This window comes from Schistocerca nitens, chromosome 6 (assembly GCF_023898315.1).
Source record: "Schistocerca nitens isolate TAMUIC-IGC-003100 chromosome 6, iqSchNite1.1, whole genome shotgun sequence".
Lineage (NCBI taxonomy): Eukaryota > Metazoa > Arthropoda > Insecta > Orthoptera > Acrididae > Schistocerca > Schistocerca nitens.
Window position 1 is genome coordinate 351,763,865 of NC_064619.1, and position 25,850 is coordinate 351,789,714.

General features: G+C 38.8%; 1 protein-coding gene across 1 annotated transcript in view; it reads left to right on the plus strand.

The window, feature by feature from the left end:
- Positions 1-25,850, plus strand: part of LOC126262367 (rho-associated protein kinase 2) — a 248,922-nt gene that overhangs the window by 217,677 nt on the left and 5,395 nt on the right. Inside the window, 1 exon segment of the mRNA XM_049958953.1 lies at positions 9,745-9,961. Coding sequence (XP_049814910.1) covers positions 9,745-9,961 — 217 coding nt within the window.

Here is a 25,850-nt window from a genome sequence, read left to right on the forward strand (position 1 = left end):
TTTTTTTTTTTTAAAGTCTCGATAATGTATTGTAACATTGCTTTCCATGACTTGAAATTCTTCAGAAATTTCTGGATAAATGTCACAGGTGAGTGACATTTCTGTCATCTTCACACACAATTTTAGTATTAATCTGGAAAGTAAGTCCATGATGATGATTCTACCAGTGGAAGTATTTGACAGTTTTACGTATTACATTGTTCTTCAGCTGTCAATCAAAAAAATAATGTGTGTTGGAGTGTCTACTTTCATAGCTGTGGTGGCATGCTATAATTTGCAGTAAGAAAAGTTTGTAGACCATTTATTCCTATAGACTGAAAGAATTCTGTAGAAATTTGGGAAGCAAGAAACTATAAATTATTCTCTGATGTTTTATCTGGTTAGTCTCACAGTTGTTTAAACTTTTCTCTTATTTGCAAAATTTATTTGGTTCTAATTTAGTTATTTTTTTTAAAATTCCACTCTCAATTGCATATTTTCTTCACTCATTTCCACTCAGATAACAAATAATTTTTTCACTCATTAATTTGTACCCCTTATTAAGCATCCTATTTATCATTTCAGAAATTAATTAATTTCAAAACAGTCACTTTCTTTTAATGATAATCTTTGATCTTCTATAACAATTTATTCAAGTTATAATAATGTCGACTAACCTCTTCAAATTTAGAATTCTGAGCTCTGGCTTATTATTTTTTCTCTAGTCTGAGGCCCTGTGGGATCACATAAAGCATTGTGCCTCATTTGTATCATATTTTGGGGTAACTCCACAAACCGAGAAAAAATTTTTAGAGTACAGAAGCGTATAATAACAGTAATGTGTAGTGTAAATCTAAGAACATCATGTTGAAACTTATTCAAAGAATTGGGCATACTAACCACAGATTCTCAGTATATTTATTCCTTAATGAAGTTTGTTGTAAATAATACATCTCTTTTTCCAGCTAACTGCTTAGTACACAGTATCAATACTAGGAATAAGAACAATATACATAAATATTTAAAATCACTTACTCTTGCCCAGAAAGGAGTCCAGTATTCAGCAACGCATATTTTCAATAAGTTATCAACAACCATTAAGAGTTAAGTTTCAGACAAGGCACAATTTAAACATAATTTAAAAGAATTTTTGGTGGCCAACTCCTTGTACTCCATCCATGAATTTCTCAACAAGTGCAATAGACCATTTTAATGAAAATTTATTGTACTTTAATTTTTGACAGTACTTGGTTATAACAGCCAAGTAACTAGCTACTGTGTGAATGATGGATGTATGGAAAACATATGTAAGTCTTAAGTCTGTAAATAGTGGAAGTTTAATTTTAATTCATGTACATAATTTTACTGTTTATTGACTGAGGATCATTAAAATTAACGAAATTCAAGTTTTTCTAATTACATTTTTGTAATGTGTTTATCTGACATGTTCCACACCCAGGAGGATCCCCTCTTTTATGGGTCTATGGAATGAATAATTAATCTAATTTTGCGTTCTTCCTACAGTCCGCCTTCTATTTCATTTTTGGTGCGGGGTTTTATTGTCCCACTTGCATATAGTATTTCGGGCATGATTACTATGTTACAGAGTCTGCAGTCCTTTTCCTTCACCACTCTTTCTTCCCCTTCAACCCTTCTGCCTGAAGAAAGAGCCACAGGATCTGAAAGCTTGCATATTTACTGCTTTCTTTTGTGTGTGTGTGTGTGTGTGTGTGTGTGTCCTGCCACTGCTTGGGGAGTACCGTATTTACTCGAATCTAAGCCGCACTTTTTTTCCGGTTTTTGTAATCCAAAAAACCGCCGCCTGCGGCTTAGAATCGAGTGCAACGCAAGCGGAAGTTCTGAAAAATGGTGGGTGCCGCCACAACTTACTTCTGCCGTTGAATATATGTAGCGATACACAGGAATGCTTTGTAGGCAAAAAGATAAATACTAGCACCACATCCTCTGCGTCAGTAAATAAAAAAAAAAAGATGGAAGACGAGCTTTTTTTCTCCGTCCCGAGTTTCGACCCCTGCATTTTCATACATTATCCAACGAAGTAAATACAAATTCCGTATTGTTCATCTTCGAATGTAGCAGCATTTCAATGTACTATGAAAATCCGACTGGCAAGACTTGTTTGGTATGTTTGTCAATATGGCCAACTCTACGTTCTGCATTTCTCCCTATCTGTGAGAAGAGATGGTTGTTAATAGGAACTTTTATAAATTGTGAATCACATGCAGTATTCTCGTCACCATAAGAATAATACGAATATAAACCTTTTGCCATGTATTGTTTCATGTTTGCTGCTATCTCATTTAAATCCTATCTGCCCAATAAACTACGAAACTAGAGCGAGACAACAGCAAACGCGGAAGAATATACATACCATGTCATGTTTATATTCGTATTATTCTTATGCTTAATAGTGATACAGTCAGAAATGAAGCACGGCAATTGACTAGATTTTTAAATCTAAGATGACTCTAATTTCTGTGTAGAATGTAATGTACTAAAGAGGCGCCTGCAAATATTTTCAAACGGAGAAAAAATTTCGCTAAACTCTCGTTCAGAACATCTATCATACGCAGTCTATTAATTGGTTCTTGTTGATCATTATCAAAGAAAGCAGCAGTGTAAGTAACAACAAATAGCAGTTTCTTGCCATTGTTTCGCTAATGAGACGATTCCTCCTTTTTTAAAAAAAAAAAAAAAGCGGCGGTAGCGCGCACAAAAGCAAACCATGCCGCGTGCGGCAACAGGCCGTAAACACGCACTATCAGAATGCGGCAAACAATGCATGACACAGTACAGTAATGCATTTTCAGCTTGGGGTGACGTAAACACCCATAACAAAGAAAACTGCGCTTATCAGATCAAAGAGAAATAAGCAATCAATCCAAACCAAACCAAGCACGTGGAAAAGGAAGAGTACCCGTATAAATACGGACGGAGCGCCTGACGCATATCAATGGCTACCTGGTCAAGCTTAACTGCTAAGCTTATGACTCGAACCAAACTACTGTAGCTGTATCGTCATTCATTCGACCGAAATTGTGTCTCATATTACAATTGACCAACTTTGTTTCGATTTGGAGATGCGTACTATAACTTTTCTCTCCCCTTGAATTTCGAGTCTCAAATTTCAGGTGCGGCTTAGATTCGGGAAATTTTTTTTTCCTTGATTTCGAGTCTCATTTTTCAGGTGCGGCTTAGATTCGAGTGCGGCTTAGATTCGAGTGCGGCTTCGATTCGAGTAAATACGGTAGATTTTTTTATCAATCCAATTATCCAATTATAATATAGAGTCAGATCTTTGTGTGAATGGACACACACTTCTTATTGTATATGTCACATGTTTTCCCATGTGCTCGATTCACTTTTTGTAGTCTAGTCTTCTACCAGATCTTTCTTCCTCATGCAGGTTTGAGGATTTCATCTAGATACTTGAAATGTGCAACTTTGTTTATCTTGCTGTATGTTGTGTCTAATTTTTTGTATTTTTAATTTCGAGCAGAGTAATTCAGACTTCTGGTAAGAGATTTTCAGGCCAACATTGTCTGCACATTGTTTTAGTATTTTTATTTGTTTGGCTGTTGTTGCTTCATTGTCTGAGAGTATGGCCATGTCTGAGAGTATGGTCCTGTGCAAAAGCAAGGTTTGAGATTTCTGTTCTTTTTCAGTTCTTCTTCCCATTCCCTCATTACTTTGTCCAGTACTATGTTCAATAATAGTGGGGATAATATGCTGCTGTGGTGTACTCAAGCTTTGATCATGAAGGGATCAGACATTTGACCTATAAATTTAGCTTTTGCTGCTATGTCAGCCAATTGTCAATCAATGGAATCGTGTATCTTCTTGAAATACGTGAAGGTGCAAGTGATTGGAGCATACCTGATGGCCTTATATTTTGGAATTGTTTTCAGATCAATGAACAACTGGGCAGAAGCGTGCCTTGTACTCGCCAGTTTTGTGTCCTGATTGTTCTTGTTTTATCTGGAGGAAGAGAATTTTTTAAGTGACTTATAACAGGGAGATACCTCTGTAGCTGTTCACATTTGTCCTATCTTCTTTTTTGTCCAGTGGGAGGATAAGTGGACATTTCCAATCACCAGGAAGTTTTTCTCTTTGCCAAATATTTGTAATTATTTGTGTAAATTCCTGTAGAGACTTTGATCTGATGTTCTTTAACTTTTCTACAATGTTGCTGTCTTCATGGGATATCCTTTTTTTAAATTTAAATGTATGATTGTTGGTGGGAGTGATCCTGGGTGAGTGGAGATGCATTTCTGTATTGGCACTTGTATCAGGTTTGGGGAGTTAAGGAGATCAGAAAAATAACGTGCCAGTTCCTGCAGTTCTCTATAGTAGTTAGTATGAGTTCTCCAGCTTGTTTTTTTGAAACATATGTTTGGAGTTTTGTACATATGGGCTGCCCTCATGAAAATCCTGTAGAATTCTCTCATGTTTGGTTGCAGAAGTTTTCCTCTTTGGAGTCCAGTTACTCCTGTTTCTCTTCATTTGCCTGATGATTTCTGCATCCTGTTTTCTGTACTCATTAAAATTATATAGGCTTCAAAGGACTTTTTACTGTTATGTTTTGGAAATCTTGTTTGCATCTCTCTGGTGCATTTTCACATCCTGAATCCTAGCATTTTGTGTAGTGTTCTTTTTCTGTGGTGTTAGTTCTTTTGCTTCTTATGTGGTCTTTCTGTGAAATTCTTTCCATGTGTTTACTTGTTGTCTTTCCATTCCTTTGTTAAGTTGGATTCTATGATCTTTTTTGTGTCAAATGTCTCTCTGTGTGCTCTTTTCTGATAGATTTTCTTTGGTGCAAATTTTCATTTCTTTCTGTTTTTATGGAGTTTTCATGAGGGATGTTAGTATGGTCTTCAGGTTGTTTTGTTGGGATAGCTAGATGACTCATACCTTGTGTGTGTGTGTGTGTGTGTGTGTGTGTGTGTGTGTGTGTGTGTGTGTGTGTGTGTCTGTCTGTCTGTCTTTACCACAGTTCTCTGGCAACTTTTTTCTCTGCTGCTTTGTACAGTGGACCTAGCAGACTTTTTATGCCTTCATGGGGGATTTTGACCATTGCTGTCTCTATAATATTAACAGAATCTTCCGTCGGTTCTTGGTAGAACAACATTATAATAAATGAAAAGCACCAGTTTGCTTTTGTTCTACAATATCTCTATGGTTGCCAAGAATTTCTCTGTTGATTTGAGGTCCTTCTTGTCATCTCAATTTGTGGTGTATATCTTGTTTGTCTACTGTAGAAGTATTGTTAACCAGCTGTTTTTGGGGAGACTTCTCTGATCAAATTGAACATCTTTTTGTGTATTATGAAGGCCAAGTACAGAAGGGGAGCAAGCTGGTGACTCATTTTTTTGTCTTGCTCTTGAAGAAATGGGAAGTTTCATAATCCAATGTGTCTTCATCTGTTATGCATACTTCCAGTATTTTGTTTTCTTTATCAAGCTCCATTGTTAAGATGTGCAGTTTTCCTGGTGAGATTAGTGTGTTTATGTTGAAGGTTCCAAAGAATGTGTAAGTTTTGTGTGGAAGTTTGCCAGAGAACTCCAGTTTTCTCTGTGATCGTGTAGTTCCAGTTCCCCAGAATCAGAGTTCCTTGTTTCTGTTTGTTGATAGATGGATTGCTTACCACCTAGGGTACTGTTGTTGTTGTTCTTCGCACAAGTTTTGGTTGGTTCTAACCTTGTGGGTACAGTGATTGCTTTGGGAAATTAGAATCAGGGATTGTTAGTTCCTGGGGCATTCATTTGCAGCCACATCCTCTGGATGGGTAGGCGCTGAGGAAGCTGGCCATTCTGGATATCATTATGCCTGGATTTGCTATGGTGTTTTTGACCTTTTTTTTGGTTTCTCACTAAAGTTATCAGTTTATTTTTTGTATCTCGTATTCTGTGTATGTTGTTGTTGTTGTTGTGGTCTTCAGTCCTGAGACTGGTTTGATGCAGCTCTCCATGCTACCCTATCCTGTGCAAGTTTCTTCATCTCCCAGTACCTACTGCAACCTACATCCTTCTGAATCTGCTTAGTGTATTCATCTCTTGGTCTCCCCCTACGATTTTTACCCTCCACGCTGCCCTCCAATGCTAAATTTGTGATCCCTTGATGCCTCATAACATGTCCTACCAACCGATCCCTTCTTCTGGTCAAGTTGTGCCACAAACTCCTCTTCTCCCCAATTCTATTCAGAACCTCCTCATTAGTTAGGTGATCTACCCATCTAATCTTCAGCATTCTTCTGTAGCACCACATTTCGAAAGCTTCTATTCTCTTCTTGTCCAAACTATTTACCGTCCATGTTTCACTTCCATACATGGCTACACTCCATACAAATACTTTCAGAAATGACTTCCTGACACTTAAATCTATACTCAATGTTAACAAATTTCTCTTCTTCAGAAACGCTTTCCTTGCCATTGCCAGTCTACATTTTATATCCTCTCTACTTCGACCATCATCAGTTATTTTACTCCCTAAATAGCAAAACTCCTTTACTACTTTAAGTGTCTCATTTCCTAATCTAATACCCTCAGCATCACCCGACTTAATTCGACTACATTCCATGATCCTCGTTTTGCTTTTGTTGATGTTCATCTTATATTCTCCTTTCAAGACAATGTCCATTCCGTTCAACTGCTCTTCCAAGTCCTTTGCTGTCTCTGGCAGAATTACAATGTCATCGGTGAACCGCAAAGTTTTTATTTCTTCTCTTTGGATTTTAATACCTACTCCGAATTTTTCTTTTGTTTCCTTCACTGCTTGCTCAATATACAGATTGAATAACATCGGGGAGAGGCTACAACCCTGTCTCACTCCCTTCCCAACCACTGCTTCCCTTTCATGCCCCTCGACTCTTATAACTGCCATCTGGTTTCTGTACAAATTGTAAATAGCCTTTCGCTCCCTGTATTTTACCCCTGCCACCTTTAGAATTTGGAAGAGAGTATTCCAGTCAACATTGTCAAAAGCTTTCTCTAAGTCTACAAATGCTAGAAACGTAGGTTTGCCTTTCCTTAATCTTTCTTCTAAGATAAGTCTTAAGGTCAGTATTGCCTCACGTGTTCCAATATTTCTACGGAATCCAAACTGATCTTCCCCAAGGTCCGCTTCTACCAGTTTTTCCATTCGTCTGTAAAGAATTCGTGTTAGTATTTTGCAGCTGTGACTTATTAAACTGATAGTTCGGTAATTTTGACATCTGTCAACACCTGCTTTCTTTGGGATTGGAATTATTATATTCTTCTTGAAGTCTGAGGGTATTTCACCTGTCTCATACATCTTGCTCACCAGATGGTAGAGTTTTGTCAGGACTGGCTCTCCCAAGGCAGTCAGTAGTTCTAGTGGAATGTTGCCTACTCCCGGGGCCTTGTTTCGGCTTAGGTCTTTCAATGCTCTGTCAAACTCTTCACGCATCTCCCGTTTCATCTTCATTTACATGCTCTTCCATTTCTATAATATTGTCCTCAAGTACATCGCCCTTGTATAGACCCTCTATATACTCCTTCCATCTTTCTGCTTTCCCTTCTTTGGGTAGAACTGGGTTTCCATCTGAGCTCTTGATATTTATACAAGTGGTTCTCTTTTCTCCATAGGTCTCTTTAATTTTCCTGTAGGCAGTATCTATCTTACCCCTAGTGAGATAAGCCTCTACAACCTTACATTTGTCCTCTAGCCATCCCTGCTTATTCTGTGTATTAGCATGCTAATGCTAAAGGCTTAAGCCCCTATTACACGATGCGCGTAAACCGTACACCGATGCACCAGCGCCCAAAGTGTGCATATCTGTAACTACAGGCTGGTTCACGTAGACCTATTACACCATCCACATGGGATATATGTGGTGTACATGCACAGTAGGCGGTAATAACGTGCGAAACACAAGGGGCTGTGTGACATATTGGAACGTCATTTGTTCAAATTATTTATGTGAGCTCAAGGTCCCTAGTTAATAGAAATAGTTTTGTATCGTTAATTATTAAGTAATTGTTATTCTATTATGTAGGTTACTACTGTTCTGAATTTCAGACTCAACAGTTAGTTTTATATTACGACACTTGGTTACACAGGTACATGTATATCTAAATTTACATTTTGCACATGGAGGACCAATTTGTTTTTGGAGCTATTTCCCCGGCAGTGGCAGTAAATCTTTGGATTAGGGCAGAACGACGATGAAAGCGAAAAGCCAGACATTGTTGAGTTCGATCCTGGCTGAAAAGAAGGAACGAAGGCATATTGCTTATGAAAGAACTGAGGCTGGAAGATCCGCTAGAATTTCAGAACTTCATGAGGATGGACATAGCCTGTTTTGAGAAGCTGCTGTCTACAATAGAAGATGGAATTAGCAAGTGTGACACAGTCATGAGGGAACCTATCTCACCTTCCCCAAAGTAATCATACCAACCTAGATCATTGATAAAATACCAGTACATGCCCTGATATGTTGCGGGCTGGTGTCAACATTATGTTTCCTGGTGACGAGGAATATTTTGATAGACCGGCTTTTAGCCACAAAATAGCACAGCTCACCATTTCAAAAGTAGTTGTGGGTTAATGCACTACACTTTGCAGCAATTTTGAAGGACCAATACTTAAAGGTCCACTGGTGTTATTTTTCCAAGTTTGGAAAATGGAATGCAATGTGTTACTCAGAGTTTTGCAATCATCGTCTGTCGCACTGGGCGAACTGAATGGTCTTTCTCGCCTAGCACTGCCAGTTTCTCTTTTCTGGCTCGCTGAAATAAAGCAAGAGATGCAATCAAATCAAACCTGAACTTTTGTAAGCTAAGGCATTATGATACAAATTGAAAATCATTGTGTCCAACCGAACCTCACTTAGCATTATACGCACATTACTCATAAAAAAAAAGATTGCCAACATAACATATTATGATACAGCTGGTTATACAGACACCTTCCCTCGCTGTATGCCTGCATTAAGATGCTTAACGCCTCTTTGCTCCACTTCCTTTCTGTAATACAAAGTAATCAAAAGAAAAAAAATGCAGAAAGTCTCCAACACGAAAATTAAAATTAGCTACGAACAACTGACCAATAAGCAAATAACAAGCAGAGAGCATTGAGATATCCCTTATGCGTCTGTGCAAGTTATCGCTACCTAGTGCACATGCTGTCTATTCTGGCGCACGGATAATATGTCTGCTAATTTTTGTAGTTTCACCCGTTCTATTGCTAGATGGCTGTTGCGCTAGACCAATACCATTTACGGTGGGTTGTCGTGTAATACTCCCTTAAAGAAAATGTCCATTGCTCAGCTCCTTGTCCATATACTGAATAGTTATCTTTACTCCTGCCATTGTTTGGATTACACCCGGACTTTCCAGTATCCTAAAATTAATCTGTATTGAACTGGTACTCATTTATTTTATCTTCTTGTTTACTGCCTTTTTTAGCCACTTTCGATTTTATAGGAGCATAAACCCCCAAAAACTACTTCAGTTGCATGACAGATTAGATTGAAGTAATTTTGAAGAACATAAGGAAAACATGTTAATCATCAGTGGGCAGTAGCAACTGATAGTAATTCAACAGAAAAATTGTATGCAATTTAATCTCGGAAGATGAGTGAATTATATGACACATTTAGAAAATTAAGGTGCACTGGGAAGTCTAAATGTGGATGGCATTACATGTGCAATTTGTGTGTTATGTAAGACTACTAAGTGTGTATTCATTTTTGTTGTATTAAAACACTCTCCTTACTCGTTACAGGATGTCACATTAAGGTTCACAAAGAGCATCTGGAGAAAAAGGAGGATGCCATTGCACCGTGTAAACTACATTATGATCCAAATTCTGCCAAAGAACTGTTAATACTGGCTTCCAATGTGGAAGACCAGAAACTTTGGATTCAACGACTTGGGAAGAAAATACAAAAATGTGGATACAAGGCCAATAGTGGAATTGATGGAGCCAAAATTTCACCAAGGTGATTAATCTACAAGCGTTAAGTACATACACAACATAGAGAGTGAAACTTGCAAGAAATTAAAATAATACATTAGATTTTATAACAATTTTTGTGTGGCCATTTTATGTAGCAAGTGTGTAAACATTAATTTTACAGCTTCAGAATGCCTTTTATTGTTACAATATAATATTTATTTACGTTCTAGATGTATTTCGTCTTCATTTTAGAGACATTTTTGGTGGATTTACTAATTAACTTTCTGACTTGCCAAAATCTGCTTTGCCACTCATCTGGTCATAAGGTAGAGGTCATATTTCCACTACACTAACAAAAATTAATTTAGATTGTGAAAAAGGAGGTGTGGAAACTACAAAACCAAAAGACTAGTTAATTTTTTTGTTATGCTCGGTGACTGTTAAGTGGGTCTGCATCATCATATTCCGAAGGCATTGTGCACGTATGAGTGAATGATTCAGTCTTGGCAGGGAGATTTCATTTAATACAGTGTGCACTTTGAAAAAGGCTGTACCTGGTGGATGCCTAGGAACCTTCTACATTGGCGCAAGGTTTGGAGGGTAATGACATGCCACAGTCACTTAAAAGAATAACATGGCAACCAGATATGACTTTCTGGCTAGGATAATGATTGATGACTACATGCTCAAATAAAATGAGGTCTCCATGACAGGAAACATAATCCTTCACTGTCAATAGAGAAATCCAGAGTAACATAATCAGCAAAGAAAGTCCCCACCCCCGCCCCCACACTTCAGTTGGTCAAGTCAGTGGACAGGAGCTGCAGAGGAGTGAGTTTTAAATTCCTATCTGACCATCCAGATGTAGGTTTTTCTTATTTGATTCAGGCAAATGCTAGATGATTTCTCTGAAAAGGGTGTAGCCCATAGACAATGTGGGATATTGCAGATTTCAAAACATAATGTTTTTCAAGAGTTGTTACACTGTATGCAAATGGTTGAGAGCTGGGATCTTTCAGCATTTATTTTCATCAGCCCGTAACCATAATGAAAATGGAATTGATAATATATATCCTACTTGCAGTTCTTTCAAACAGAAGGACATTTCATCCACCTTTTGTATGAACATGTAAGTGAACTTCTAATGAAGTTGAAGAGTAGGGTTTACAAGTCTGGACAATTCTCTGTTGGGAAGAAAACTTTCTGTCTTTGAATGATATTGCTTGCAGTGAGTTCCTCATTGAGGAACTGAGTAACAGAAAGAGAGAGACGCTGCCTCTTTTCATACAGGCCTGAAATGCTATTTTGTTGAAAGTGGCAAGTACTTGTCAGGAAGTCTCAAACTGAATGAAGCTTCTCACTGCAGCAGTGTGTTGTTTAATAAAAGTTGCTTGAAGGTTGGAGAGTTTAGAAGCATTTCCTCTGAGGGCCAAACTTGTAACTTTAGGTAATGCTTTACCTTTGGATGTGGATGAATCTGTACTATTGGATGAGTGGAAACTCCTCTGAAGCTGCCCAGACAGTTGATAAATACTGGCCCTGTGTTTTTAATTTAAGGATTGCTTCAAACTTTTTAATATATCCCACTGTAATAAAACTTGTAAAAGCAATACTTTGTTTGTCTCATGGTATTGCTTTGGTAGAAAGAGGATTTTCTCTTTCTGGTCAGATATTAACAAATGATAAGATAAACATGAGTGAACAGCGTGGTTTAAATTCAATATTGAATATTTTATCTGACATGAAATTGTACAGCCATCAGGCACACTTGCTTTCTGTTATTGACAAACTTCTACTATTGGCCAGAATTGCGTACCAAATCTATAAATGCTACATGGAAGAAAAAATTAAGCAAGAAGAGATGTTGAAGGAGACTGACATAACGAGCATTGGGAAAGAGAACAGAAAGGTTGAAGGTTAAAACTGCTGCTGATTTGAATGAGTTGGCAAAAACTTTGTTGCAGAAAAATAAGGAAAAGCTGCTGATCAACTACTTGAAGAAGCCACCAAGTGCTTTGAAGAAGGAATTATACATAGGCATTGTGGAGAAATCACTCTAGACCAGTGTGTGCTAGTTAGAGTTAAAAGGATTAGAAGTGGAGAAGCCAAAAATCAAATCAAGTGGCTCCAATTGTAGAAGACATTAAACAGAAAACAAGTAAAATATCATCCTACTTTAAGAAAAAGTAAATTGTGTCTTTGTAATTGCCACAATCTCTGATATTGTGGTCATATTAAGACTGCTGAAGTTTGATTTATAATTCGAGTTTTTATTTGATTTATAATTCCAGTATTACAATATGTAAAAGAGCAACAAGAAATAAAATAAAATTGTAATGGAAACAATAGTCATACCCCATCAAAACGATTATTTGAAAAGTTGTTTTCATATTACCTAATTGCAAGTGGTCTAATATTTTTGTTGTGTGTACATTCTCCCAATCAATTCTGGTTGAAGCTAGCAACTGTGATAATGATAGGTTTGCAAATTAAAACAGCTGTGGTTTCACTTTATTTATATACTGCTAACTCGTTTCACCCTTTTTGGTCATCTTCAGAACAATAAGTATGTGTCTGCTGATGTGTGTCAATCAAACTATGAAGTCAAAATATTCAAGTCCTAAGACTAAGCATAAAAGACCAAGCTCTGTGTATACAGTATGTGATCAAAAGTATCCAGACACCCCCAAAAAATACTTTTTTCATATTAGGTGCATTGTGCTGCCACCTACTACCAGGTACTTCATATCAGCGACCTCAGTAGTCATTAGACATCGTGAGAGAGCAGAATGGGGCACTCTGCGGAACTCTCAGACTTAAACTGGGTCAGGTGATTGGGTGTTATTTGTGTCATACATCTGTACGCGAGATTTCCACACTCCTAAACCTCCCTAGGTACACTGTTTCTGATGTGTTAGTGAAGTGGAAGCATGAAGGGGCATGTGCAGCACAAAGGCGTACAGGTTGACCTCGTCTGTTGACTGACAGAGACCGCCGACAGTTGAAGAGGATCGTAATATGTAACAGGCAGACATCTATCCAGACCTTCACACAGGAATTCCAAACTCCATCAGGATCCACTGCAAGTACTCTGACAGTTAGGCGGGAGGTGCGAAAATTAGTAGTGTTAGTGTCATGACTTTCCATGAGACATCAGTGCTGGTATGACGACGTAGTGTTGAAACATAAGAAGCATCAGTATGTGTTACAAGTGCAGGTAGTCAACATGAGTCTGGACAAGGTGAGCAGGGCTTTACTTATAAAGCCATTTGATGAAATAGCAGCAATAGTGCTGCTGCTCTTCCTGTGTAACGATGCATTGAAGGAGTGTGGAGATGTACTCTTTTCGCATTGGCGCTGAAGAACGTGAGTAGGAAGTTCAAATTAACTGGTGATTTGGGAATTGCTTCTAGGAGAAGCTAGTGGCCAATTGCACTACAAATCATTGGAGATGCTACTGTTGCCATGACTAAAAATTCTGGAGGCAATGTGCAATCTTTATGGAATGCACAAGTTGTATCACAACAGCTGAACATTCCAAGGTCCACTGTTTGAAAAGTGCTGTGAACAGTTGCGAAATGGTATCTGTAAAAACCTAGTGGATGCATGGTCATCACATTAAGCAACATTTGTAATCTGGAATGGAAATTTGACATGCAATTAACAACTGTTTCCTTCTCATGTGGAAATTAAAATGTGTTTCTTTCAATAGCTTATTTGTTATTTTTCTCCCCATGTTCTTACAAATGTTTCCACAAAGTTTCATTGTCCTACAATCACTCATTTTTCATGAGGCCCCTCTCAAGTAGCAAAAGTTTGATTATAACTACTGCACATTTTCAGTAATAAATATGGCTTGCTTGAGCCTAATTATCATTAGTAGAAACATTGCATTGAGTTTGGTACTATCTCTTATGATGTAGTTTTGTTTCATAGTTTCATGTTTCACATCTCGTCTGTGCCTGTCATATTGAGTTTCAACATGCTGGTCAAGGCTGCAACTCAAATTGCAACATTTGGTGCCATGCACAGTATTTTTGTATTTATTTGTGAGTCTTAGAAAGTTGTCATTAAGGAAATTAGATAGGTTATTTAAATTTTTCATGTCCTTGTAGAAAGATTTAACAATGGCATATTTTAATCTGGCCTAAGACACATCCTGTACTGGTGTTTTAAATTTTTTCATGCATAAATTTTATAGAATAACTACTTTGAAATAGTGACAGAGATTTATAATGAAAATATACATTTTACACAACATCTCATCCTTCCATTCCAAGTCTTTTTATTTTACTTTTAAAATATTGTATCCTGAAATCATTAGTAAGCCTCACTGTTGTGAGTGGAAATGTATGTTGTTACATTGTTCATTTGTATCAGTTTTCAGTCATGCCCAGAATGAGTGTTGACAGAGGGGTAAATAGAAAATGCGGGCATAATCTATAGGGGAAGCAGCAACTGTTGTAATAAATGATCAGGTAAACTGTGACATGTCACGTATTATTTGATTTATTTGACTAATTTTGATCATCGGATGTGAGTATAGGTTTAAAGCACTGCTAGGCACCATCATTAATACAAAGCTCTCCAGCATCGTTCTGTATGAAGAAGGTTGACAAGAGAACACCTGGAATAGTATCTGTGGAACAATGGCATTGGGTTCTCTTAACTAATGACTGATATATTTGTCTAGGCGCTACAGTCTGGAACCGCGTGACCGCTACGGTCGCAGGTTCGAATCCTGCCTCGGGCATGGATGTGTGTGATGTTCTTAGGTTAGTTAGGTTTAAGTAGTTCTAAGTTCTAGGGGACTGATGACCTCAGAAGTTAAGTCCCATAGTGCTTAGAGCCATTTGAACCATTTGATAGATATGTCTAATACCTGATGATCTTTGAAGAAAAGCCTTGTGATAGTCTAATACTTTGATGACGTAAAGTGTGAATGTGGGTCTGAGTTATACTGATTTATTTCCCCAAACCACATTCCACTTCTTTGAGATGACTGACTTGGGGTTTGCAGCCACTCTTCTTTACTGGATAGTCGGCTGCTGGAAACACTCTTGACTTCTTCTCCGTCGGAACTTTCAACCCTCTTTCTGCTAGTGAAATGAGTAGCTATACGAACTTTACGTTTTGTCAATCAATGATGTATTTGACTTTCAAGCACAATAAAATTTCTCACTTTCAACATAATATGTAACTTCAGTAAGTGTCTCATACAGTTGTGTGTTAGAAACAAATTGATTTACGTTCAAAAGCAAGTCTGGTTTGACACCATGACTTTCAGAAAAGGAGATTGAAAAGATGTCTTGCCTCTAACAAGACTGAGTCAAGAGTCTATATGAGTACTTTTTCAACTGTTCTTGTTTCGCATAACAATAATCAGTGACACACTAAGTACAAAGCTGCATATAGATTCCATGGTTCTTCCATACACACTCACTAACACATCTGTGGATTGACACACACACACACACACACACACACACACACACACACACACACACATGTGACACACAGTAGGTAGGATTTTTCCATCCCACACTAGTATCTAGAATATCGTGTGTTCGAGATGGTAGAGGGCTGAGTGATTCTAGAATTTATACAGAAATTCTCAAGTCACTACATATCCCCCCCCCCCCTCTCCCCCCTCCAGACCGAACATGCAATATTTTATAAATAATCATTATTCACATCATATCACTCATAACAACAGTTCATATCTTAACAGGATACGTTTCTTACATATGTTTATATACATATCTTTTCTTCGAGTAACAATTCTCTGTCCTTTATTGCACAATCTTTCGCTTATTTTTTCTCTACTCTTTTCTTATTTTACTTTGTTATTAGGACATGAGGATTTATTTGTTGTTTTAGTCAGCTTTACTAATACTTAGTAACTGTGAGCACTCTTTTTCTTTTCTTTAATTTTTTGTTTTAAATTGTAAACTTTAGGTGTTTAGGACACATGAGTAATCTTCTTTTTTCTATTCTTATCTTTTGTACTACCTTTTTCCTGGTATGTACTATTTTCATTATTTGTAGCTTGGAGGAACTCTGGGCAAAGTGAAAGTGTTCTTTTGACACTCATTTACTTCATGAAACATAATACTACAAGTTGTTCATAGAATTTACACTTTCCAGAATAATTCCTATAAAATTTGTGACATTTGTCACGATACTGTCCCTTCTCCTAGGATCAGCACCTATTCCTTACTTGTGGGTTGACCTTATGAGAGCACTTCCTCTTCCCATTCTGGCAGGTACGCCCCTTACAAAATATTGTCTGCCCTTTATACTTAGTGAATGCCGGGTACACCCCCCTTATCCTTTCTTAGTAGGCCTCACGGTTCATTATCCTAATATAAATTTCCATGTATACCATAATTATATTCTGGTAAAGCTATAAATCTATTTTAAACTTAGCATTCATTCTTTAATATATCATTCACTCCCTAAAGTCCTCCTCTGCTTATCAACTTCTATAGTTTCAACAGATATTATGTCTATATATACTACTTACGTTCCACTATCCTTCAATTCATAAGATTTTTATTGCACTGACGCTTAATGATCAACCTGACTAATTCTACTCCTACTTTTGTTTTCTTTCTTTGCTCATGCCTCTCTCTTATTTATTCATTACTCATTACTACTTTGTAGTTGTTCATTACACATGTGCACCTCTTCTTATGTATATTCGATGTAGAACCATCATAACTCCCCATATATAAGCACATAATTCCCTGTGTACACAACTTTCCTCTACAACACCTGGCGGTTCTCACAGCGTGACAGGGTTTGTCTTATATAATTTAATGTTTGTGTAGAAGTGTATATGTGGATGTGTGTTTGTGTAGTCTGATTTTCAGCCTTCTTATGTAAAATTAAGATGTAGGTTACTATTAACCTTGGAAATAAGAAAGGACCTCAGCGATAGAAGTTTATGAATATGGAAAGAGGGAAAAGACAGACAGGTCCTCAAGATGAGAAGTAAGAAAGGAAAAAACAGATGTGGTTGCTAGGATCGAAGAAGAGAAAGAAGATAGCTCCAAAGACAGGAAACCCTTCCCACCTCCCTTCCCCAGGATCCCTAACTCTCAGGTACTTCAGTGAGACGTCGGAGGAGGTTTGGTGTTAAATCGTCTCCTACAGAATGGACTTGTTCCTCCTTCACCCTTTGAGGTCCCCGAAGGAAATCCTAGCAACCCTATGGAAACTGCAAATTAAGAAGAATCAGGCACACTTGTTTCTGAGGGTTGTTTGAAAGGTGTGATGTGTGTTTTGTGTTAGTCATGATTTATCTGTTCTTGTAAATCAAGCATTTAGCTACAATACCCACACCTTTCAAAATTTATACAAACCCTCCCATCTATATCACATCTTGTAAAACATATAAAATACTCTACAAAAGCGCTGGCAGGTCGATAGACACACAAACAAACACAAACATACACACAAAATTCTAGCTTTCGCAACAAACGGTTGCTTCATCAGGAAAGAGGGAAAGACGAAAGGATGTGGGTTCTAAGGGAGAGGGTAAGGAGTCATTCCAATCCTGGGAACGGAAAGATTTACCTTGTTGTTGTGGTCTTCAGTCCTGAGACTGGTTTGATGCAGCTCTCCATGCTACTGTATCCTGTGCAAGCTTCATTATCTCCCAGTACCTACTGCAACCTACATCCTTCTGAATCTGCTTAGTGTATTCATCTCTTGGTCTCCCCCTACGAGTTTTACCCTCCACGCTGCTCTCCAATACTAAATTGGTGATCTCTTGATGCCTCAGAACATGTCCTACCAACTGATCCCTTCTTCTGGTCAAGTTGTGCCACAAACTCCTCTTCTCCCCAATCCTATTCCGTACCTCCTCATTAGTTATGTGATCTACCCATCTAATCTTCAGCATTCTTCTGTAGCACCACATTTCGAAAGCTTCTATTCTCTTCTTGTCCAAACTATTTACCGTCCATGTTTCACTTCCATACATGGCTACACTCCATACAAATACTTTCAGAAATGACTTCCTGACACTTAAATCTATACTCAATGTTAACAAATTTCTCTTCTTCAGAAACGCTTTCCTTGCCATTGCCAGTCTACATTTTATATCCTCTCTACTTCGACCATCATCAGTTATTTTGCTCCCCAAATAGCAAAACTCCTTTACTACTTTAAGTGTCTCATTTCCTAATCTAATACCCTCAACATCACCCGACTTAATTCGACTACATTCCATTATCCTCGTTTTGCTTTTGTTGATGTTCATCTTATATCCTCCCTTCAAGACACCATCCATTCCGTTCAACTGCTCTTCCAAGTTCTTTGCTGCCTCTGACAGAATTACAATGTCATCGGCGAACCTCAAAGTTTTTATTTCTTCTCCATGGATTTTAATACCTACTCCGAATTTTTCTTTTGTTTCCTTTACTGCTTGCTCAATATACAGATTGAATAACATCGGGGAGAGGCTACAACCCTGTCTTACTCCCTTCCCAACCACTGCTTCCCTTTCATGTCCCTCGACTCTTATAACTGCCATCTGGTTTATGTACAAATTGTAAATAGCCTTTCGCTCTCTGTATTTTACCCCTGCCAACTTTAGAATTTGAAAGAGAGTATTCCAGTCAACATTGTCAAAAGCTTTCTCTAAGTCCACAAATGCCAGAAACGTAGGTTTGCCTTTCCTTAATCTTTCTTCTAAGATAAGTCGTAAGTTCAGTATTGCCTCACTTACCTTAGGGGGAAAAAAGTACAGGTATACACTCGCACACACACGCATATCCACCCGCACGTACACAGACACAAGCAGACATTTGTAAAGGCAAAGAGTTTGGTCAGAGATGTCAGTCGAGGCGGAAGTAAAGGAGGCAAAGATGTTGTTGAAAGACAGGTGAGGTATGAGCAGCGGCAACTTGAAATTAGCGGAGGTTGAGGCCTGGTGGGTAACGGGAAGAGAGGATATACTGAAGGGCAAGTTCCCATCTCCGGAGTTCTGACAGGTTGGTGTTAGTGGGAAGTATCCAGATAACCCGGACGGTGTAACACTGTGCCAAGATGTGCTGGCCGTGCACCAAGGCATGTTTAGCCACAGGGTGATCCTCATTACCAACAAACAAACTGCCTGTGTCCATTCATGCGAATGGACAGTGTGTTGCTGGTCATTCCCACGTAGAAAGCTTCACAGTGTAGGCAGACAGGTGGTAAATCACGTGGGTGCTTTCACACGTGGCTCTGCCTTCGATTGTGCAAACCTTCCGGGTTACAGGACTGGAGTAGGTGGTGGTGGGAGGGTGCATGGGACAGGTTTTACACCGGGGGCGGTTACAAGGGTAGGAGCCAGAGGGTAGGGAAGGTGGTTTGGGGGTTGCATAGGGATGAACTAAGAGGTTACGAAGGTTAGGTGGATGGCGGAAAGACACTCTTGGTGGAGTGGGGAGGATTTCATGAAGGATGGATCTCATTTCAGGGCAGGATTTGAGGAAGTCGTATCCCTGCTGGAGAGCCACATTCAGGGTCTGATACAGTCCCGGAAAGTATCCTGTCACAAGTGGGGCACTTTTGTGGTTCTTCTGTGGGAGGTTCTGGGTTTGAGGGGATGAGGAAGTGGCTCTGGTTATTTGCTTCTGTACCAGGTCGGGAGGGTAGTTGCGGGATGCGAAAGCTGTTTTCAGGTTGTTGGTGTAATGGTTCAGGGATTCCAGACTGGAGCAGATTCGTTTGCCACGAAGACCTAGGCTGTAGGGAAGGGACCGTTTGATGTGGGATGAGTGGCAGCTGTCATAATGGAGGTACTGTTGCTTGTTGGTGGGTTTGATGTGGACGGACGTGTGAAGCTGGCCATTGGACAGATGGAGGTCAATGTCAATGAAAGTGGCATGGGATTTGGAGTAGGACCAGGTGAATCTGATGGAACCAAAGGAGTTGAGGTTGGAGAGGAAATTCTGGAGTTCTTCTTCACTGTGAGTCCAGATCATGAAGATGTCATCAATGAATCTGTACCAAACTTTGGGTTGGCAGGCCTGGGTAACCAAGAAGGCTTCCTCTAAGCGACCCATGAATAGGTTGGCGTACGAGGAGGCCATCCTGGTACCCATGGCTGTTCCCTTTAATTGTTGGTATATCTGGCCTTCGAAAGTGAAGAAGTTGTGGGTCAGGATGAAGCTGGCTAAGGTAATGAGGAAAGAGGTTTTAGGTAGGGTGGCAGGTGATCGGCATGAAAGCCGGCCGAAGTGGCCGTGCGGTTAAAGGCGCTGCAGTCTGGAACCGCAGGACCGCTACGGTCGCAGGTTCGAATCCTGCCTCGGGCATGGATGTTTGTGATGTCCTTAGGTTAGTTAGGTTTAACTAGTTCTAAGTTCTAGGGGACTAATGACCTCAGCAGTTGAGTCCCATAGTGCTCAGAGCCATTTTTGATCGGCATGAAAGGAAATGCTCCATCGCAGTGAGGCCCTGGACGTGCGGAATATTTGTGTATAAGGAAGTGGCATCAATGGTTATGTTTGTGTTTGTTTGTGTGTCTATCGACCTGCCAGTGCTTTTGTTTGTCATCTTTGTTTTTAGATATATTTTTCCCACGTGGAATGTTTCCCTCTATTATATTCATATAAAATACTCTATACAAAATAGAGAATCTATACACTTCGGTATAACAATTACTCACTTACCAGGTGTACTGGTATGAAATGAGCGTTATGATACAAATGTGTTGATATGGAATATTTGTTGTGAACGAGCCTTAATTTTTTTTTGTTTGGTTGGTGTGACATCTGTCAAAGATATTTAGTATACATCACGTCACGGAACAAACATCATCATATGTTTTCATCGTGTTAACAATGTCGAATTTTTTACTAGAAAGTTATGATTTGCGGAAAGCATTAATTTTTTGTTTTCATTTGAAAAAAAGTGCTGCAGAGTAGCATCGAATGCTTGTCGAGGCATATGCTCTATCAGAAACAACATGCAAAAGATGGTTTCAACAGTTCAGAAATAATGATTTTGATGTAAGAAATGAAGAATTTGGAAGACCACCAAAAAAGTTCGAAGACGCCGAATTGCAAGCAATATTGGATGAAAATGATACTTTGAGTCAGAAGCAAATGGCAGCAATGCTAAATGTTGCACAACAAACAATTTCTGACCGTTTGAAAACTATGGGAAAGATCCAAAAGTGTGGAAAATGGATGCCACATGAATTGAATGAAAGACAGATGGAAAACTGAAAAACCATTTGTCAAATTTTGCTTCAAAGATATGAAAGAAAATCAATTTTGCATCGAATTGTTACTGGCAATGAAAAATGGATTTACTTTAAGAATCCTAAATGGGAAAAATCATGGGTTAATCCGGGTCAACCATCAACATCGACTGCAAAACCAGATCGATTCGGCAGGAAGACAATGCTCTGTGTTTGGTGGGATCAGAAAGGTGTGGTGTATCATGAGCTTCTAAAACCCAGTGAAATTATGAATACTAATCGCTACAGACAACAAATGATCAATTTGAACTATGCATTGATTGAAAAAAGGCCAGAATGGACCAGAAGACATGGCAAAGTAATTTTTTTACACGACAATGCACCTGCACACAAAGCAAAACTGGTTCAGGATACAATCGAAACACTTGGCTGGGAGCTGCTACCTCGCCCGCTGTATTCACCAGACTTGGCCTCTTTCAACTGCCATTTGTTTTCATCAATGGGACACACATTGGCTGAGGAACACTTCGATTCCTACGAAGAAGTCATAAATTGGGTGTCTGATTGGTTTGCTTCAAAAGACGAACATTTCTATTGGCGTGGTGTCCACAAATTGCCAGAAAGGTGGTCAAAATGTATAGAAAGCAATGGTCAGTACTTTGAATAAAATGTTATGGTCATATTCAGTTTTTTTAAGCAGTAAGATTATAGGATAGTTTTTGATTTTAAAGGAATTCGGTGCAGGAAAACTATTTTGGTAGAAACACTGAAAACAACTCGATCTGGCGGTCGTCGCACCGCCCATTAACTCAGAATGTTAACATCCCTGGGGGATATACTATTTTACATCCTTTACAATGTGTTTCCACTTTTATAATCCAGTTGTGGGATCTACTAAAAATAACGTCTTAGGGTGGACTGCCGTTTGTACCCAGTATGGTCCCTCATATTTTTGAAAAAGCTTATGAGTCTCTTCAGAGTCAAGCTGGGAAGATGATGAATTGACTGATCAGACCTTGCAACACTAACCAAAACGGCCTTGCTGTGCTGGTACTGCGAACGGCTGAAAGCAAGGGGAAACTACAGCCGTAATTTTTCCCGAGGGCATGCAGCTTTACTGTATAGTTAAATGATGATGGCGTCCTCTTGGGTAAAATATTCCGGAGGTAAAATAGTCCCCCCATTCGGAACTCCGGGCGGGGACTACTCAAGAGGACGTCGTTATCAGGAGAAAGAAAACTGGCATTCTACGGATCGGAGCGTGGAATGTCAGATCCCTTAATCAGGCAGGTAGGTTAGAAAATTTAAAAAGGAAATGGATAGGTTAAAGTTAGATATAGTGGGAATTAGTGAAGTTCGGTGGCAGGAGGAACAAGACTTTTGGACAGGTGAATATAGGGTTATAAATACAAAATCAAATAGGGGTAATGCAGGAGTAGGTTTAATAATGAATAAAAAGATAGGAGTGCGGGTAAGCTACTACCAACAGCATAGTGAACGCATTATTGTGGCCAAGATAGACACGAAGCCCATGCCTACTACAGTAGTACAAGTTTATATGCCAACTAGCTGTGCAGATGATGGAGAAATTGAAGAAATGTATGATGAGATAAAAGAAATTATTCAGGTAGTGAATGGAGACGAAAATTTAATAGTCATGGGTGACTGGAATTCGAAAGCAGGAAAAGGGAGAGAAGGAAACATAGTGGGTGAATATGGATTGGGAGAGAGAAATGAAAGAGGAAGCCGTCTGGTAGAATTCTACACAGAGCACAACTTAATCATAGTAACACTTGGTTCAAGAATCATAAAAGAAGGTTGTATACGTGGAAGAATCCTGGAGATACTAGAAGGTATCAGATAGATTATATAATGGTAAGACAGAGATTTAGGAACCAGGTTTTAAATTGTAAGACATTTCCAGGGTCAGATGTGGACTCTGACCACAATCTGTTGGTTATGAACTGTTGATTAAAACTGAAGAAACTGCAAAAAGGTGGGAATTTATGGAGATGGGACCTGGATAAACTGATTAAACCAGAGGTTGTACAGAGTTTCAGGGAGAGCATAAGGGAACAATTGACAGGAAAGGGGGAAAGAAATACAGTAGAAGAAGAATGGGTAGCTCTGGGGGATGAAGTAGTGAAGGCAGCAGAGGATCAAGTAGGTAAAAAGACGATGAAAGGAGAAAATATAAAAATGCAGTAAATGAAGCAGGCAAAAGGGAATACAAATGTCTTAAAAATGAGATCAACAGGAAGTGCAAAATGGCTAAGCAGGGATGGCTAGAGGACAAATGTAAGGATGTAAAGGCTTATCTCACTAGGGGTAAGATAGATACTGCCTACAGGAAAATTAAAGAGACCTTTGGAGAAAAGAGAGCCACTTGTATGAATATCAAGAGCTCAGATGGAAACCCAGTTCTAAGCAAAGAAGGGAAAGCAGAAAGGTGGAAGGAGTATATAGAGGGTCTATACAAGGGCGATGTACTCGAGGACAATATTATGGAAATGGAAGAGGATGTAGATGAAGATGAAATGGGAGATACGATACTGCGTGAGAGTTTGACAGAGCACTGAAAGACCTGAGTCGAAACAAAGCCCCGGGAGTAGACAACATTCCATTGGAACTACTGACGGCCTTGGGAGAGCCAGTCCTGACAAAACTCTACCATCTGGTGAGCAAGATATATGAGACAGGCAAAATACCCCCAGACTTCAAGAAGAATATAATAATTCCAATCCCAAAGAAAGCAGGTGTTGACAGATGTGAAAATTACCGAACTATCAGTTTAATATGTCACAGCTGCAAAATACTAACGCATATTCTTTGCAGACGATTGGAAAAACTGGTAGAAGCCGACCTCGGGGAAGATCAGTTTGGATTCCGCAGAAATGTTGGAACACGTGAGGTAATGCTGACCCTACGACTTATCTTAGAAAATAGATTAAGGGAAGGCAAACCTACATTTCTAGCATTTGTAGACGTAGAGAAAGCTTTTGACAATGTTGACTGGAATACTCTCTTTCAAATTCTAAAGGTGGCAGGCGTAAAATACAGGGAGCGAAAGGCTATTTACAATTTGTACAGAAACCAGATGGCAGTTATAAGAGTCGAGGGACATGAAAGGGAAGCAGTGGTTGGGAAGGGAGTGAGACAGGGTTGTAGACTGTCCCTGATGTTATTCAATCTTTATATTGAGCAAGCAGTGAAGGAAACAAAAGAAAAATTCTGAGTAGGTATTAAAATCGATGGAGAAGAAATAAAAACTTTGAGGTTCGCCGATGACATTGTAATTCTGTCAGAGACAGCAAAGTCCTTGGAAGAGCAGTTGAACGGAATGGACAGTGTCTTGAAAGGAGGATATAAGATGAACATCAACAAAAGCAAAACAAGGATAATGGAATGTAGTCGAATTAAGTCAGGTGATGCTGAGGGAATTAGATTAGGAAATGAGACACTTAAAGTAATAAAGGAGTTTTGCTATTTGGGGAGCAAAATAACTGATGATGGTCAAAGTAGAGAGGATATAAAATATAGACTGGCAATGGCAAGGAAAGCATTTCTGAAGAAGAGAAATTTGTTAACATCGAGTATAGATTTAAGTGTCAGGAAGTCGTTTCTGAAAGTATTTGTATGGAGTGTAGTCATGTATGGAAGTGAAACATGGACGATTAATAGTTTGGAGAAGAAGAGAATAGAAGCTTTTGAAATGTGGTGCTACAGAAGAATGCTGAATATTAGATGGGTAGTTCACATAACTAATGAGGAGATATTGAATAGAATTGGGGAGAAGAGGAGTTTGTGGCACAACTTGACGAGAAGAAGGGACCGGTTGGTAGGACATGTTCTAAGGCATCAAGGGATCACAAATTTAGCATTGGAGGGCAGCGTGGAGGGTAAAAATCGTAGAGGGAGACCAAGAGATGAATACACTAAGCAGATTCAGAAGTATATAGTTTGCAGTAAGTACTGTGAGATGAAGAAGCTTGCACAGGATAGAGTAGCATGGAGAGCTGCATCAAACCAGTCTCAGGACTGAAGACCACAACAACAACAACATGTACGACATAATTTCCCAATTTCCTTCATTACCCATTCACATGGATTTGATGACGGGTTATAATTGGATATCAACACTTGGCGAATACTTTGCCTCGCTAGGAATTCTCTAAATTCGTTGCTCACAAATTGTGGTCCGTTACCTGTAAGAAACCATTTTGGTTTACCTCCTTCTAGAAAGTATTGTTGTAAACAGTGTATATAACTGTCTGCGCATTTGCTCTCTTAATAGGATATAGTTTAACTTATTTTGACCAGCATATTATGATAACCGAAATATATGTTACTCCTCCCTTTCCTTGTGGAATTGGTCCAAAGAAATCTGCTGCTGTAAGGTTGTGTAATGAGTTAGGGATAATAGGATACATTCTGTATTTCGCCTGAGTATTACTCTTTTTTACTTTCTGGCAAGTTTCACAGGTTCTAGTCAAATGTGCTATTTTATGCCATTGTTTCTTGAAATAATAAAATTTATTCATATGAGATATGCATTTTTTGATTCTGAATTGTCCATACCCTTTGTGAACACACCATATAAGTTCATCTTCCATTACCTTTGGAATACATAAACGCCAACGCTGTGATGTTACACTGTCTCTCCAAAACAAGTTATGATCTACAATTTTCCATTTTCCCAATTGATTAGAAGGTAACGAGTTCTAGATACACA